The 18,821-nt window shown below is 42.6% G+C and overlaps 1 protein-coding gene across 6 annotated transcripts in view; it reads left to right on the forward strand.

Annotated features, from left to right (window-relative positions):
- The window catches only part of RPH3A (rabphilin 3A), a 171,760-nt gene that overhangs the window by 80,537 nt on the left and 72,402 nt on the right, over window positions 1-18,821 (forward strand). For all 6 annotated transcript variants that reach the window (XM_078154322.1, XM_078154321.1, XM_020978074.2 and 3 more), the window contains one exon: window positions 18,478-18,607. In XM_078154322.1, coding sequence (XP_078010448.1) covers window positions 18,478-18,607 — 130 coding nt within the window. The remainder of the gene's footprint in view (window positions 1-18,477; window positions 18,608-18,821) is intronic.

The following is an 18,821-nucleotide window of genomic DNA, read 5'->3' on the forward strand; positions in this document are numbered from 1 at the left end:
GATGGTGAAAAAATCAAGCAAAATTGAGTTATTAACCTTAGTGACCAGGCATAGAGGCAGAGCTGAGAGGCAGAGAGACACTTGGAGATTGGAACATTTCCTCATCTCTTCCTGTATTATGGTATAAAATGAAAGAAGACTTGAACAGATCAAAAGGATTTTGCTTGGACCTTGACTCAGTTGAACTATAAGGACCTCCTCATGAAAGGCTCAAGGGTATAGAAGGGGCTCTGGATTGGGGGTGAGGATATTCAGAGATTGTCACTAATTAACTGTATGACCTTGGATAAGCCACTTCAACTGATGATGTGGCATGAACTCAAGGCCTTTCTCTATTGTGCTTCTTCTGAATACTCTGCAGCTTACCAATGTCCTTCCTAAAATGAATGGCCCAGAGCTGAACCCCAGGATGCCACACATGGTCTGAACAGGGCAGATGACAGCATTATTTCTATCAATCTCTAGTCCAAGTAGAATGTAAACTCTTTGAATGCAGGAGGATTTTGGTTTTATCAGTCAAGAGGCACTTATTAAGCACCTACTGTGTACTAAGCATTGTGCTAAGCCCTGGGGATAAACAAAAAGTAGGTGCTTAGGGGCAGCTAGGTGGCGCAGCAGGATAGAACATCGGCCCTGAAGTCAGGAGGACCTGAGTTCAAATGCGGCCTCAGACCAAACACTTGACACTTACTAGCTGTGTGACCCTGAGCAAGTCACTTAACCCCAATTGCCTAAAAGCAAAAAAAAAAGTAGGTGCTTAATAAATGTTTATTAAGCGTAGAAATAAATTAATGGCACGATGCTTCTCTTTTTTCAAACTTTTAAAAATATGTATTCTATTTCTCCCCCAATTACATGTTAAAATAATTTTTAAACTTTTTTTAAAAGTTTTGAGTTCCAAATTTTATCTTTTCCTTCTCTCTCCAACCCCCCCCCCAACAGTAAGCAAACAGATATAGGTTATACAAGTGCAATCATATAAAACATTTCCATATTAGTCAGAAGAAAATAAAAGAAAAAGAATGAAAGAAAATGAAAAATAGCATGCTTCAGTCTGCATTCAAATGATAGTAGTTCTTCTTCTGGAAGTGGATAGTATGCTTCATCATTAGTCCTTTGGGATTATCTTGGATCTAGGCTTCTCTTAATGTAGGCATTGATAGAGTGTTAGATCTGGAATCAAGAAGAGCTGAGTTCAAATCCTACCTCAGATGCTTCCTAATTCTATAACCCTGGCCACATCATTTATTTTCTCTGTGCCTCTCTTGTCTAATCTATAAAACGAGGGAATTAGACTTGACCTCTAAGGGCCCTCCAAGCTCTAATCTGTGATCCTATGAAATCCAAAAGATCCAAGACCTTCTTTCTCAATATTTTGAGAGCCTTTGATTAAGAAAACTTGGAATCAAACCCCGGTATTATAATGAGTTGCATTTACCTTTTTATGATGATCCTATCACACTGTTAACTCCAACTGAGCTTTCAGTCCTTGAAAACCCTAGATATTTTTTAGACAAACCATGCCTTCTGCAGCTTGAATGGAAACATCTTGTATTTGTGAAGTTGGTTTCTTGAACCCAAACATATCCCTATCTAATTGTATCTTATTATGAATTGCTGATCTAAGTGATTAGTAAAAATGTTGAACAGAACAGAACAGAACCAAGGAAACCCATGTGGCACCCTACTAAAGGCCACCCTCCAGGCCAGCATCAATCCATTAATCACCATTTGGGGATTCTGGTGTTTCTCAATTCACCTCTCTCTACTATAATCCAGCCTATGTTATTCCTTCTTTAGCAAAGTGAAGTAATGAGAAATCCCACCAGATGTCTTCCTGAAATCCCTGATGTGTATTACCTGTGTAACCTTGGGCAACGTATTTAGTCTCTCTGGACCTCAGTTTCCTCATCTGTACAATGGAGGAAGTATTGTACTACATGGCCTTGGAGGCCTTTTCCAACTCTGGAGTTATGATCCCACCTGTAATGAAATCAACATCTGCCAGTTTGATAGCTCTGTCAAAGGAGCCTATAATGTTAGTCTGACATAATTAATTTCTGAGGACCCCATCATAGCTCACTCACAGTATTTACCAGTTTCCTTTACTTTTGTGCTTTAGATCTTATCAAACACTTTGCATCTTTTACCTCATTTTGGTTCTCACTAAGCCCATAGATAGAGACAGGGAAAGAATTATTATCCCCATCTCACAGATGATTACACTGAGAAACACAATGGTTAAGTGACTTGTCCAAGGTCATAAGACTAGTAAAGGGAAGAACCAGGATTTAAGCCCAGGTCTTCTGACTCTGTTTCCAGTATTCTCTTAGAAAAGAACTAGGACCTTAGAACAGGGAATATCTGAGCTGTGAGGGTCATTAGAACAGGCAATGTGAGAGCTGGGAAGGGCCTTAGAACAAGGAATGTCAGGGCTGGGAGGGGCCTTAGAACAAGGAATGTCAGAGCTAGGACCTTAGAACAGGGAATGTCCAAGCTGGGAGGGGCCTTAGAACAAAGAACATTTTACTGTGGCTCCCAAAAGGGTAAAATTTTAGAAGAATTTTAGATGAGCTTTTAGTTTGCTAGAAAATTAAATGGGCTAGAACCTTACACTGTATCAGTATTCCAGGAATCAGAGGCATGACTTACACTAGTTAATCCAATTCAACTCAATCCTATGAACATTTATTAAGTGAACACCAAGTGCTAAGTGCCAGAGACACAAAGACAAAACAGGAAATGATCCCTTCAAGGGGTTACATTCTACTGTGGGAAATAACATGGGCACAAGTAAGTATATATATAGCAATTTCAGAGGAGGGAAACACAACAATCAGGTGGGGAATCAGGAAAATCCTGAAATAGAGATGGGAATTCAAAGGGGGCAGAAGTGAGGAAGGTGCTCCGGCATGAGAAACTGCCTGTGCAAAAACAGGGAAGGTGAATATGGAATGGCATGTATAAGAAACAGCCCCAGGACTGGGGCATAGAATATATAGGGAGGAGTAATAGGAAGTGGATCTAGAAAGATAGATGGGATAGTCATATTATGAAGGGCTTTACATGGTCAAATGGAGGAGTTTGTGTATTATAGAGTCTATGTAGAGGTGGGAGGGAGCCATTGAAACTTCAAGCTAGTAGAATCAGTAGGATGCATTACATCAAGCATCAGTGGAAATGTAAGTTCCTTGGGCAAAGGACTCTGGTTTTTGTTACTCTCTCCTCAGTGCCTAGCACGGTGCCTGGCACATAAGTAGTCTTTAGTTAATATATGTTGGTTCACTGATTCCAGATTTCTTCAGCTTTCCCATCTTTGTGTCAGGACCATGGAGAGTGCCCCTTTTGACATCTAAATAGTAGTGATGGCCTTGAGAGGAGTCAGGCTGGGATGGAAGACTGAGGCAGGGCTGAGGCAAGGCAGGGGAGAGGAGGATGGCAGTAAGGAGAAGCAGCAACAATGAATGAGTCCGGAATTCATCACCAGTGACCCAACCAGCTGGGTTCATGACACAGCAGGACGGTCTTTTCGGAATTATTTCCTCAAATTGACTTGACGCTGGAGATTGTAAATTCAGTTTCTTTTCAAAGGAGGTATTTATCCTTTCTCAGGAGCTTGAATGCTTGGGATGCCAGAAAACTTCAGTTTATTAAATTCATCAGTGATGACCCTCTTTCCCCAACTTGCCAATAAAAGTAGAAATAACAGGAGGAGGATTACAAGGAGAATAGAAAGAGCTATGAGTGTGTGTGTGTGTGTAAGTATATATGTATATATATATGTATATACACACACACACACATACACATACATATATATATTGTGTATATATGTCGTGGGCACTTGTGTCCCTGACAGTGTTTATTTTCTGGAGAGTATGAGAGAGATAAAGAGATATGCAGGTCAGTTGGGTAACAGGTTCAGAACCAGTTCTGTTTATTTATCTGAGGGCTAGGGTTTTTATACCCCATTTGTGGGAACAGAACCCAGAGTGGAAAAAGCCAAGTATCAACAATAATTTTCCTCATGGTAAGAGTAACTGGGGGGAGTCCCCCCCCCAGAGTTGTCTCCTCACTTCCCGGTTATCTTTCAAGGTTTGTTGAAAATTCTTCATCTTCTCAAGGGAAAGACAGTGCCTGGGAGAGGTCCGAGAGCCTACGTTCTGACCTAGGTGGCTCTTAGATAATGGACAGGAACAGGAACAACCTGGCCTGACCTAATCCTCAAACCCATCAGTGCAAGCCTGCAACATCTATCTATCTATCTATCTATCTATCTATCTATCTATCTATCTATCTATCTATCTACCTACCTATCTATCTATCTATCTATATTGTGTGTGTGTGTGTGTGTGTGTGTGTGAGAAACAGAGACAGAGACAAAGAAAAAGAGGGGAGAATGAGAAACAGAGTTTGAAAGACTGAAAGAGAATGAGAAAGACAGAGATAGACAGTAGAGAGACAGAAAGAGAAGGGGGAGAAAGAGAGAGAGAGAGAGAATGAATGAGTACTTAATCTTTGAATGACTCATCACAACAGCAGTACCCAAATTTAATATCACCTACCTCAGTGCAATTGTTCTGTCTTAAGGGGAAGCCTGGGAATTCCAGTCATTTCCCTTGGTGATTCCTCAGGGAAGGCATGGAACTATTTTTCCTTTGCAAGTCTGGGGGTTTTGACTCAGGGTTATTCTCCTTCATGCCATAAACAACACTCCTCACAACTGTTTTTATTTTGTGTATAAGCATATTTTATTTTGCTTTAAAATTTATTGATATATTTCACGAAAAAAACTATCATAGAGACCACACTACCATCATGGCTTGACATTTCTCTAGTTCTTTAAAACTTGCCAAGCAGTTCACATGTATGTTCTCATCTGATCCTGGGAAGTTGTTACTATTATAATTCCCATTTTACAGATGAGGAAACTGAAGTTCAGAAGGGTCATTTGATTTGTCTAGGGTCACACAGCTAGTAAGTTTCTGAGGGGATTTGAACCCAGATCGATTTGACTTCAAGTCTGGCTCTGGCTCTGTCTCTCTGTGTCTCTCCTCCTGTCTCTCTGTCTCTCTCTCTCTCTTTGTCTCTGTCTCTTTCTCTGTCTCTGTCTCTCTACCCTTTATTATGATGAAAGAACAGGTCCAATTTCGACAGCCCACAATGTCATCCTGGGCAGGGCATGGAATGCACCAGGGTATATGTACAGAAGATGCCCTCCTGCCCCAGATGGGTAATTAGCTGTCTCCCTTCCATGCCTAACAAACCTGATGAATTTATGTGCTGCTGTCATGCCAAAGGATGATTGCCAATCATTAACTTAATTGAGTGTATAAACGTATAGACAGATGACTTTGATGTGCACAGCATTCAGACTGTCCAATTAATTGAGCTTGTCATTTAAGTGGGCTGGAGGGATTTGACAGATAAACCAAACGCAATGCTGGAGGACCATGACCACAGTTTAGGGCCAAGGCAAACTTGCATCTTGAAGAACCAGCCTCAGTTTTCCTGTCTGGTCCTCAATGTACATATAACAATAGCTAGCATTTGTATACCACTTACCATGTGCCAGGCACTGTGCTAAGCACTTTACAATTATTATCTCATTTGATCCTCATGACAGCCCTGAGGGGTAGGTGCTTTTATGATTTTCACTTTACAGTTGAGGAAAGTGAGGCAGACAGAGGTGAAGTGATACCAGGGTTGCATAGCTAGTATGCCTGAGGCTGGATTTGAACTCAAGTCTTTCTGACTTCAGGCCTAACTGTCAATCCACTGTACCAGCTCTGTATCCTTTTGCTGACCAACCTTAGCCTGGGTAAACTTAAGATTTTCACCATGCAAACCTCATGCCTAGTGCAAAGAACTTCTCTTCTTATTTCTTCTCTCCCTGGTCCCTGCCTCAAGCCCCAGGCCCATGAAGATTATTCTGACTTTCAGTATAGCTCTGACTGAGGATAAAATCATGTATAGAGCTAAAAGAATTTTTAAAGATCATTTAGTCCAGCTCTTTCATTTTCTAGATGAAGGAACCACCTTCTGTAGCTTGAGTGACCTACAGACATACAGAAGGGAACCCCAGGCTGGGACTCAGGAATCTGGATTGTAATCCCAGATTTGATACTCTCTTGCTGTGTGACTGTTTAAGTGACTTCTTTTCTCTGTGTCTCAGTTTCCCCCTATGTAAAATGAAAGGAATGGATGAATGATTGCTACATCCTTCTAGTTCTGACATTCTCAGGTCTCAGGTCTCTCTTGGCTCTAATATTTTATGTCCTAAAGTTCCTTCCCACCCTGACGTTCTGTGATTTTATAAATCCCATGCCCAGGTTGGGCATGTTCTTCCTTTGCACCCTCCCACCTCATAATTTCAACTCCAGAATCCAGGCTTGAAAAAAGAAATGGAGGAAGATTAAATCAGGCTGTTAGTGGGTTGCCAGCTGCCTCAGATCCTTCACCAGGGAAAGTTTATTGCTTCAGAAATAATTATCAAGTGCATTTCATTTGCAAGAGAAATTGTATTGGCTAAATGATATTGACCTAAAACAGGAAACGCTTGGAATGCTGGGGCATAGGAGGCTTTTCATTCATTCTGCTGATAAGACAGGCTCCGAGCTGTCTTTGGACACTTGAAATTTCCTTTTGAGTTCTTTTGGAAGAAAGAGGCATTTATTCAAGGAAAAAGCAGAGTGGGATCTTCTTCTAATCATAGAGATAGAGTCAAGATTACAGTTTAAGTCAGGCCAACAAGCGTTCATTAAGTATTTACTGTATGAAAAAAGGCAAAAGACAGCCCTTGCTCTTAAGAAACTCTACACTCTATTGAGGGAGGTGTGTATTTGAGGCAACATGAGACAACATGGTGGAAAGGGTGTAAGGTTTTGGAGCCAGCAGTTTGCTGTTGTTCAGGCTCTTTTCAGCAATGACTCCTTGTGACCCTATTTGGGGTTTTCTTGACAAAGATCCTTGAGTGGTTTGCCATTTCCTTCTCCAGCTCATTTTACAGATGAGGAAACTGAGGCAAACAGGGTGAAGTGACTTGCCCAGGGTCACACAGCTAGTAAGTATCTGAGGCCAGATTTGGACTCAGAAAGATGAGTCTTCCCAACTGCAGGCCTGGCACTCTATGCACTGTGCTGCCACGTAGTGGCCCTTGCAGTCAGAGGACCCACGTTCAAATCCTTGTTCTCCCTCCCCGTGTGACTTATGGTCAATCACTTCTCCTCTGTGAACTTCCAGTTTCTCAAATGTAAAATGAGATAGATGGCCTCAAAGATTCCTCCTAACTCTAAATCTCTGATCCCATTCCTTCTCCATAATGCGTTGATACTGGGTCATGCCCACTATGAATCTTTCCATTGCCTTCTGGGTGATCATCAGAGTTTCCATTCTTTGGAGTTTATAGGGCTGCATGACTCACAGACACACAGCAACACAGGAAGAATATTGGTGTTGAAAAGATGGGCATGGGGTGGTTAGGTGGCACAGTGGATAGAGCACCGGCCCTGAAGTCAGCAGGACCTGAGTTCAAATCTGGCCTCAGACATTTGACATTTCCTAGCTGTGTGACTCTGGGCAAGTCACTTAACTCCGATTGCCTCACCAAAACAAAAACAAAAACAAAGAAAAAAAGAAAAGAAAAGGAAAGAAAAGAAAAAAAAGAAGAAAAGAAAAGAAAAAAAAGAAAAGAAAAGAAAAGAAAAGAAAAGAAAAGAAAAGAAAAGAAAAGAAAAGAAAAGAAAAGAAAAGAAAAGAAAAGAAAAGAAAAGAAAAGAAAAGAAAAGAAAAGAAAAGAAAAGAAAAGAAAAGAAAAGATGGGCCTTTACTTCACTCCCCAGAGCCTCTATTTCCTCCCCTATGAGATGATGGAGTTTGATTAAAGAGCCTTTGAGGTTCCTTTCAGATCCAGATCTCAGATCCCATATTTCTTTAGATTCTTCTGGACTGAATTAATAGATAGCAAGTGGCTCAGAACAGGAATACTCAGATAATGATCTTAAACCTAGGCTTTAAGTATCAACACTTACTGCCTGTGATGAAGCTAATGAGCTGTCCCTGGGATAATACATAGGTTAATTGTATCCTCTGGTTTTAGATTTTTTCTTTTAATAATGAAAGGAGCAGAATTCTAAGGTGGCTTATAGCTTACTTAAATTAGCAAGCAATGAAAGAATCAGCAGGGTTGCTGGTGGGTAGAAGAGTGGGTTGGGATCAAGGCATATAAGAAGATTTCCATTTTGAACCCGTCATCACTTATGGCCAGAGAGGGAATTTTTTTCACTCTTCATCAGACAGGTGAGCATCTGTTGGCTGGAGGTTGTAGGGGTTCAAGGGATCCACAGGAGATTTCATGAGCAGGATTAGAGAAGTCAAAGGTGAGTCAGTATAAGCCTCGCCCACAGCAGACATCCCCTGGCAGCAGCCCTGATATGTGGCCTCTGCTCACATCCCTCCAGCCCACAGCCCTGGCCAGACCTTTCCCACTGTATTCTTCCCCTGCCACTCCCAGAGAGTCATCCCTTATAATGAGTTTCTTTTAAAAGAAGAAAAAAAAAGTTCTGTGAAACTAATCAGCATCTCATATTAAAGGCAATATTCTAGGCTTTTTTTTTGGTTTTTTAAATTCAGTTTTATCTTATTTTCTGTTCCACATCCTCTCCCTACCACTTCTCCCTCCCCTACCCATCGAGAAGGCAAGAAAAACAAAACTCACTGTAAATATGTATAGCCATGCAAAACAAATTCATGCATTAGACTTGTCCATGAAAGGAAGGATGAATGAAGACTTGTCCATGAATGAAGGAGAGAGGAAGTAAGGGATGGAGGGAGGGAGGGAGAAGGAAAGGAAAGAGGTAGAGAAGGAAGAATGGAAGAGAGGAAGAGAGAAAGAGAGAGGAAGGGAGGGAAAAGGGAAGGAAGGAAGGAAAGAGGAAGGAAAGAAAGAAGGAGAGAAGGAGGGAGGAATGGAATGGGGAGAGAGGAAGAATAAAAGAGAAAGAAAGAAAGAAAGAAAGAAAGAAAGAAAGAAAGAAAGAAAGAAAGAAAGAAAGAAAGAAGAAAGAAGGAGAAAGAAGAAGAAGGAAGGAGGGAAGAGAGGAAGGAAGGAAGGAGGGAGGGAGGCTCTCTTTTCCTTTTATATGACCTAGACTTCCCCCTGTATCCTTCCCCCTCCCTACTCCCAGAGAGCCATCCTTTATAAGAAAGTATAGAAGTGCTCGTTGAATTGAATTGAGGAAGGAGCTTGTTTGGTTCAGGATCGCTTCATCTCCCATCTCTGTGTCTTTGCACTGGCTTTCCCCCGTGTCCAGAAAACAATCCTTCCCATCTCTGCCTTTTGGAATCCCTTGTTTCCTTCAGAAATCAGCTCAGGCTCCACCTTCTACGTGAGATCTTTCCTGGTTCCCCCATCTGTCTTTCCCCTAATAAGGATTTACATAAACTCTTTGGTGGGAATAATTATCTTGCTTTTATCATTTGAGTTATCTTTGCACTGTGCCCAGCACTTAATGCTCATTGATTGAATTATTGATTGATCCTTTTAGGCCCCCAAGTTCCTAACTTTGGAGATCTCCTCACCCCCATACCCAATCAGTTGCCAAATATTTACATATAGACTTTCTCTACATTTCATGTATCCATCACTTTTCTCTACCCCTACCCCAGTTCAGATCCTCTTCATCTGCTTATCTCTTGGACTATTGAGATAGCTTTTAATGAGGCTCCTTGCTTTTAGTTTTTTCCCTCTCTAACTCAACCTCTACTCAGCTTCCAAAATAGTCTTCTTAAAGCATAGATCTGTTCATGTCACTACCCTCTCAAAGATCTTCAATGCCTCCCAGTTGCCCCTTGGAAAACACACACTCTGCTCAGGCACCTGACTCTAATCCACCTTTCCAGATTTCCAGATATTACCACCCTTCACACACTGTAAGGTCCAAGCAAAATGGCCGATTTCCATGGAACTACAGCTTCCTAACATCTGGACACTGCATTTAGAGAGTCTGGAAGGAATTTCAGAACACAGAATGGCAGAGTCAGGAGGGAGTTTAGAATACCAAATGTTAGACCCGGGAGGGAACTTATCCCTGGCACATAGTAAGTACTTAATACATGTTTATTGTCTGACTCAGAAGCACATAGTAGGCACTTAATAATTGCTTCTTCACTAACTCAGAAAGGGGAAGTGACTTATCCAAGGTCATACAGCTAGTAAGTGTCAGGGACAAGACTAGATTCCAAGTCTCCTAACTCCAAGCTCTTTCACCTACTACTCAAGCTACAGAATGGTGACATAGGAGCTTCCCAAAGCACTCTTTTCCTTTATTTGAAAGCTCTGATTGTTTAAAAAAAATCTTTATATTGAGCAAAAATCATCCTCCCTGTAACTTCTCTTCATGGGTCTATAGGATTATCAATTTATGAATCAATGAGTATTATTAAGTGCCTACGATATGCAAGGCACAAAAGTCAAAGTACCCTCCTTCGATGAGCTTACATTCGAAGGGGGTGTCAAGAGTTACATAAAAGTATATAAAGACTATATACAACTTGAATACAAGAGGGAGGACATTAGTAGCTGGGTGTGGCGAGGTGGTAGGGAAGGGGACCAGAAAGGCTTCATGGAGAAGGTGGTACTTGAGCTTAAAGAAAACCAGAGATCTTAAGATACGAAGGTGAAGGAGGAAGAGCATTCCAGGCATAGGACACCGTCAGTGCAAATTAAAGGTGATAGGAGATGGAGTGTCTTGTGTGAGGAAAAACAAACAGGCCAGTATAGCTGTACCAGAGTGGGTAAAAAGGGGGAATGTGTATGAAGATTGGAAAGGTAGGAAGGGACCGGGTTGTTAAGAGCCTTAAATGACAGACAAGTTTATATTTGAAACTAGAGGTGATAATAGGGAGCCACTGCATTATATTGAGTAGGAGGAATGACATGATCATCCCTGTATTTTAGAAAAATCACTTTAGGAGTAATGTTGAAGATAGATTGGACCGACAGTAGGAAGGGACCTTAAAAGTACCTCTAGTCCCATCCCTTCATTTTACAGATAGGGAAATATGGCAGCCTCATGTAACAGATAAGAACGCTGGGCTTGGAGGCAGAGAGACCTGGTGGTCTTTTGATCAATAAAACTACAACTTTTTCCATGCTCATTCTAAGTACTGTAGGCACTTGGTTTGCCAAACTAGGTGAAATGATTAAATTCCAAGTTTCGATGGTGGCAGGGCTTCTGAAGGAAAACCTGAAGCAGCTCTAAACAGCTCAGATCAAGCCAGATTCCAGTTAGGTGATGAGACACATGTCGTTAAGGGATGACTATATAGTTCAGTCAGACCACTGCCAAGGGGGAAAAGCTGAGCTCTGCCAAGGCTTTCCAACAGATGTTAGAAACCTCAGCAATGCTTCTGTTGGAATATCAGGCAGCTAATGGACACCTGAATTACATGAATGTTCCAAAGACAAAAGGATAACCAAGAAGCTAGTGACATCGTGGAAAGAAAAGGGGTGTAGGAGAAGCCAGGAGCAGATCCAGGTTCATTAAATCTTACTGGGCTGGGAAATGCAGCATCCGAGGGTGGACCTTCCATGCTTTAAATAATAAAAATGTAGTAATAAAACAGACAACAACAAAAAACAAATGCCACCTCAGACAATTACTTAACTTACCTGGCTCTGTCTCCTCATTCACAGAACAATAGGGTTGGGCTGGATACCCTCAAAGCTCCTGTCACTCAGATCCTAAGCAGCAGACGCTGTTGATTATCTGATTGCAAATCCAGGATTCTTTCCACTGTGCCTCTCTCTGGTCCTGGTTCTGTCTCTGGGGCCAAGCAGAATACTTCCAAATTTTCATTCACGTGACAAGCCTTCAGAAGATTCAGTTAATCAATGGGCATTTATTAAGCATCTACTATTTGCCAGGCATTAAAAATACACTGGGTAGCGCCATAGTGTGCGAAGTGCCTGGCCCGGAATCAGGAAGACTCATTGGAAGGGTTCAAATCCAGCCTCTGACACTTACTAACTATGTGATCCTGGGCAAGTCACTTCACCCTGTTTGTCTCAGTTTCCTCATCTGTAAAATGAGCTGGAGAGGGAAATGGCAAATCACTCCAGTTGTCTTTGCCAAGAAAACCCTAAATGGAGTCATGGAGAGTCATACAGTACTGAAATGACTAAACAATAACCACAAAAAAATACAAACAATGAAACAATCTGTCCCCTCAAGGAGTTTAGATGATTGACTAAGTGGTCACATCTCCCCTGGGTTCTAGACCAGCCAAAGTCCAAACCCTATCTGCACTGAGAAATTGACAAAATAGGCCAGATTTTAAACTGCCTTCACCAAGGTAATTGTTCCTTTCTCAGAACTGGGTTCCTGGGTTAGGGCACTTAGCAAATCCAAGTGTTCACCGAATCCTGTTCCCTAGTGTGAAACTATGAAATTCAAATACACTTGTGCAAATATCACCATTGTGACATTTACTCCTCCTGAGGCTTCCATGAAAGCAAAGGGCTCAGTCACTTCATCACTGTGCTAATTGATCTCCTCTGGCCCGTAGTAGCAAATAAAATAATGTGGTTAAAAGTGCTTTAGTTTTAACTCAAGATGGAGAACTCTGAGCCCCCAATACCAGAACTCTTAAAGCCCAGAATCTAGGGGCCACTCAGAGAAGGCGTAAGTAGCCCAGGCATTCCAATGTATGCTGAGGGCATCCTGTGTTACAGCAAGGCAAGGTGAATCAGCAAGCATTTATTACGTTCCTACTGTGTGCCAGGCACATCTACCCTTGTACTTGTTTGTTTCACCCCCTAGTAGAATGTAAGCTTCTTGAGGGCAGAGACCCTTTCATTTCATTTTTGTGTCCTTAACCTAGAGCATAGTAGGCACTTAACAATGGAGGCTCATTGAATTGAACTGAGTCCAATCCCTTATTCAATTTCAGGTTCCACGAGGGCAGCCATCCTGCCTTCTCTAAATTCTGTATCTTCCCTAGTATACAGCACAGGGTTCTGTATACAATAAGTGCCTTGTGTATTAGATTAACAGAGGTCAGTTATATTCCATCTGCAGAGTGTAAGAATACTGAGCAATGTGTAAAGCGTTATTAGAGAGGTGGCATGGGGAGGGGTGCTAGGGCAGTGGGCTTGGAATCAGGAAGATTGCTAACTTTGTGACCTGAGGCAAGTCCCTTAACTACTCTGGGTCTCAGTTGTGTAAAATGAGGGGCTCGAAGTCAATGACCTCTAGGGTCCCTCCCATCTCTGAATCTAGGGACATTTTGAGAAAAATTTCTATTTCTATTATTTATTTTTTAAAGTTTTTTTGGGGGTGGGGGCAGTGCAGTAACCTTGAGTTTTCTAGAAAATTCCCTGGTTCTTTTGGGTCAGTGAAATGCCATTGTGCTTATATGGAGTCCATTGTGTCAGTCAACACCCACACAAAGTAGAGGCTTTTCATTAAGAGGCTGTCTCAGCCCCTACCCCCCACCTTTACCTCCGGTCCTTTCAGTCTGGCTTAGATGGGGGAAATGACTCTTCCATGCCTCTCCTGGTTTCCACAGCCTGGTCTTTTGTTTGGCTATATGATGTTTGATGTAGGTGGGAGTGGGGGAGGTTGGAGGGAGGCAGGGGAATCTCAGTGTTCTTAGTACTCAAAGCATTGGGGCAAGAGGAAAATGTGATATTTGTGCCCTAGCTCTGAAAAGAAGCATTCTTGGGCAGCACAAACTGCCCAGGTCCTTTCAATCCCTGGCTCCTGATGCAGAGGAGGATGGAGATCTCTCAGACCTGAAACTGACAGGACACTGGGGCACCAGGGTGGTCAGAGAGGCTGAGAGAAGGGTTGGAAGCCTGCTGTCAGCTTTCCAGACGGCTCTCCAGAGCTCCCTGCCTTAAATGATTTTGTCAGATCTGGGTCACAGCCCATCATAGAGGCCCATGGGCTTGTGATTGCCTCCAGCGGCCACATGTCTCTTCTGACAGGCAGTAGAAAGACAAAAACTCTGTGTTTGAATTTGTCCTATTTTCAACATTTGATGTTACACCGATTTCAGGGTTGGTGGTGGGCACCAGGGAGGACTGGGGAAAGGGCTGGGCATGTTGGCAATGAGGGAAGCTCCCCTCTCCCAGTTTTTGTTTTCTATTGTTAAACATGGATTGTCATTACCTTCACATCCACTACTAATTCCTTAGTTGGAAATATGTGTTTAGATTCTGTATACAGTGTCCTGCTGGGATGGGGAGGGGGAAACCGAGTACCTCAGCAAACCCCATCATCTGTCTGAGTCTCAATTTGCTAATCTGTAAAATGGGACTAGTTTTGTATGCTCAACCCCTAGCTCAGTGCTCCGTACATAGTAGATACTTAAGAAATGCTTACTGGTTGATTGATTATCGTTCCCCTGACCACCTCTCAGGAATGTTCATTCATTCATTCAGGAAACACTTATTAAGAACCTACCTTATATCAGGTGCTAGAGATACAAAAACAAAAATAAGTCACTTATGTTTAGGAGGATGGTGTGGGAGACAACATATACCAGATAAGTAATTACCAAATATATACAAAATTAATCCAAAGGAATTTGGGGGCCAGGTCAGGATAAATCACTGGTGGTGGGATCAGGATGTATAGGAAATGTATGTATGTATGTATGTATGTATGTATGTACGTTTGTATAGGAAATGACATGTGAGCTGATCCATGAAGGAAAATAGTAATTCTAAGAGGCAGAGGTGAGGCATTTTAAGCATGAGGGACAGCATCTTCAAAGGCATTGACGTGGGAGACACAATATGATGTACAGATAACAGTAAACAGGCTAGTTTGGTTGTAACATAGAATATGTGAAATAGAATAATGTATAATAGATGGAGTGGCACCATATTGTCAAGGGCTGTAAATGCCAGATATAGGAGTTTATGTTTTATCCTGGAGGCAATAGAAGGGCACTGGAATTTCAGGAACTGGGAAGAGGACATGGTCAGCACTGTGCTTTGGGAATGGCACTTTGACACCTGGGTGAAGGATGGAGAGAGGAGATCATGGATCCATGGATGCCAGTTAGGAGCCTGCTGCAATCATCTAGGGAAACGGTGATGAAGTTTTGAACCAGGTGATTATTGTGTACATCAAGAGATGGAGACAGATATGAGAAATCCTGTGGAGAGAAAAGTTGCAAGAATCAACCGCTGATTGAATAGGAAGGGAAGGGAAAGTTAAGAGTCAAAGAATGACTCCCAGGTTTCAAATCTGGATGTCTGGGAGAATAATGGTGCCCTCAACTGAAAGAGGGAAGTTAGGAGGAGAGGGGGCTATAGAGGAGAAAGATGTTTTGGGTATGCTCAGTTTGAAATGTCTATGGGACATCCAAGTGGAAAAGTCCAATATTTATCCAAGCACTTATGTGCTATGTGCCAGGCAATGTGCTAAGGACTGAGAAACAGAAGAGGTGACTACACTGTCCCTCCCCTCAAGGAACTCACATTTTAATGGGGGAGACAACTTGCAAATAACTATGGGCATAAAACTACACACACACACACACACACACACACACACACACACACACTCATGGGTATTTCAAAAGATTAAAACTGCACTCAGACTTTTGGAACACTGAATAAATAGACTAGAAGGAAAGCAATCTCAAAGGGAAAGGTACTAGCCACTAAGAGGAGATGTGGGGGAGTGAAGAATGGTAAAGTCCTGCTACAAAATTTAAATAGGGTTGAATGATAAGTTTCAGTTGAATAAGGTTAGAAGCCAGATTGTAGGGAGTTAAGAAGAGAATGAGAGGAAAGGTGGGATTTGAATTCAATCTTGAAGGAATCCAAGGAAGCTAGAGTCAGAGGTGAGGAGGGAAAGTATTCCAGGCATGGGGCACAGATGGCGCAAAAGCACGAGCATGGAAGGTGGCATATCAGGCTGAAGGAGCTGGAAGTCAGCCAATGTTGCTAGATTGTAGAGTGATTGGAAAAGGGTAAAATCTAAGAAAACTGAAAAAGTGGGAAAAGGCCAGGGAATAAATGCTAAACAGAGGATTTTGTATTTGATCTTGGAGGTAACAAGGAGCCACTGGATTTTCTTGAGTAGGGGGAATGATGTGGTCACATCTGTACTTTAGGAAAGTCACTTTGGTGCCTGAATGGAGGGTGGATTGAAGTGGGGAGAGGGCTGACCCACCAGCAGGCTATTGCAACTGTCCAGACATAAGGTGATAAGGGTCTGCACCAGGGTGGGGACAGCATCAAAGGAGAGAAGGGGACATTCAGGAGAAATGTGGTGAAGATAGAAGCAACAAGATTTGACAATAAATTGGATATGCGGGGTGAGTGTGTATCAAGAATAACACTGAAATTGGAAGCCTGGGTGTCTGGGAGGATACTGCACCTTAGACAGCAATTAAAAAGTTTGGAAGAAGGGAGAGTTTGAAGATAAAGGCTAGTTCAGTTTGGAACATGTTGACTTTAAGATGTCTATAAGACATGAAATTCTAGATGTCCAAAAGGCAGTTGGTGATGAGGGATTGTAGCTCAGGAGAGGAGTTAGAGCTAGATATATAGATTTGGGCATCATCCAAATACAGATGCCAGTTGAAACCGTGGGAGCTGATAAGATCACTGAGAGAGGGGCAGCTCAGTGGCAGAGTGTATAGAGTGCTGGGTCTGGAGTCAAGAAAATCTAAGTTCAAATCTGGCCTCAGACACTAACGGTGTGACCCTGGAAAAGTCACTTAACCCTGATTGCCCTACATACACACAAACAAAAACAAAAACAGAGAGTATAGAAAGAGAAGAGGTTCAAGGACAGAGTCCTGTGGGACCACCAAGTTTATTGGACATGCCACGGATGAAGAACCAGCAAAGGAGACTGAGTATCCAGGAAAAGAGAGTGTTCAACAGTGTCAAAGGCTGCAAAGAGGTCAGGAAGGGTGAGGTTGGAGAAAAGAACATTAGATTTGGTAAGGAAGAGATCATTGGTAACTTTGGAGAGATCATTCTTAGATGAATGATACAGTTTGAAGACAGACCATACAGATTTAAGAAGGAAGTGAGAGGAAAACATGAGTGGGCATTTATTTGTATGTGGCTTTCTCAAGGTGGTTAGCCACAAAAAGAAGAAGAAAGAAACTAATGAGGATGAATGCATAAAGTGAGGGTTTTTTGAAGATGGAGGAGACATAAGCATCTTTGCAGGCAGTAGGGAAGCTGCCAGTAGACAGGGAGAGATCAAAGATAAGTCAGATTGATAGTGGGGCAGGCTGCCATAACAGATAAAAGGTCATCATGTTGGGGATACAGGACTGGAGCTCAGCAAAGTACCTGAGTTCAAAGAACCTGGGTTCAAATCCCAGCTCTCCACCTTCCTACCTGTGTAACCAATCTTAGGCAAGTTGTCTGACCTCTCTGGGCCTCAGTGTCCTCATCTGTAAAATGAGGGATTTGGACAAGGTGATCTCCAATAGCTCCATATCTATTACCAAATAATCTCATTCAATAAATATGTAGTCTTCCAAGTTGCCAACATGGGAATGACAATTAAACAGAAAATGTATAATTTTATTTTAACTGCCATTTACCAATGGCTGAAATTATGACTTCCACTAAGACCCTACTCTGATACCTCATTGTAGCATAGAGGAGAGACACTGTGTTCTCAAAAGCTACTCTGATCTCCCAAAGCTTTAGATACAGCCCCAGCAATGGACTTTATGCTGTCCAAAAACCAGCTTCTCTAAGTTTAGGAAGGCTTACTACTGGGTTGACTCCAGGGTAATGAATTTTGAGCTACGGCAACTTTCAAAGGCTGTCTGCTAGCTTTCTAGAGGATTGTGATTTACATGGGTAGAGAAAACATTGATATTAATGAAAGCGAACACCCAAGTGTTAAAAAAATAAATTGGTAGGGCATGTGTATATATATGTGTGTGTGTATTGGTGTCAGAGCTAAACTAAGAATTCCAGTGCCAGTGTCAATTAATTTTAGAACACTGAGGCTTACATCATCCAATCTGCCCGATTTGAGTGTAGTTTTGTTAGGAGAGTGGGTAGCCAACCCCCCTGAAAATCTAGTCCTAGACCCTGTTGGGAGCATTGGCCCCCTCCAGCTTCCTAGAAAGAGATGAGAACATAGATTCTGGGGAAAGGACAAGGGCATGCCAAGGGCAGTTATACACAGCATAGAGCCAGCAGATCGCTAGATACAAGGCTAGCAGGCTCAGCAGTGCTTCTTAAATTATGGGGTCGTGAGGCACCATTTAGGAAGCACTGAAGGGGTCTCTAGTGGAAAAAGTTTAAGAAGGCCTGGGCTAGAGAGCCACCAGAAGAAGTAACTGCCTGTGCCCCCCACTCCACTGCCATGCTGTGGCCTTGAGGCAAAACTCTCATTGACCTGCTCCACTTGATGTGCACACCTTCGGGTCTCTGTGAACCTTCAAGTGCCATGTTCCCACTCTCTCCCATTTCAGGCGCCTGGTGGATCGCTTGGAGAACATGCGAAAGAATGTGGCTGGAGATGGGGTAAACCGCTGCATCCTGTGTGGGGAACAACTGGGAATTCTGGGCTCCTCCTGCGTGGTGTGTGAGGACTGCAAGAAGGTAATGCCTTCCTCCTCCTGGGCCCCTCCCCCTTCTCTGCTGAGCTCCTGTGTCTGGCTGACCCAAGGGAAGCAATGGGGACCCCCAGGGCAGAGTCTTGGGTGGCATGATTCCACCTGGAAGCTGTCAGTCTGAGGTGGACCTCATAGGGCCATGAGATTAGTGCTGGATGGGACCATAGACAGCATCTATTCCAACCCTGCATTTTATAGAT

Source organism: Phascolarctos cinereus, unplaced genomic scaffold (genome assembly GCF_003287225.1).
Source record: "Phascolarctos cinereus isolate Bilbo 61053 unplaced genomic scaffold, phaCin_HiC Scaffold_4;HRSCAF=312, whole genome shotgun sequence".
NCBI classification, from domain to species: Eukaryota; Metazoa; Chordata; class Mammalia; order Diprotodontia; family Phascolarctidae; genus Phascolarctos; species Phascolarctos cinereus.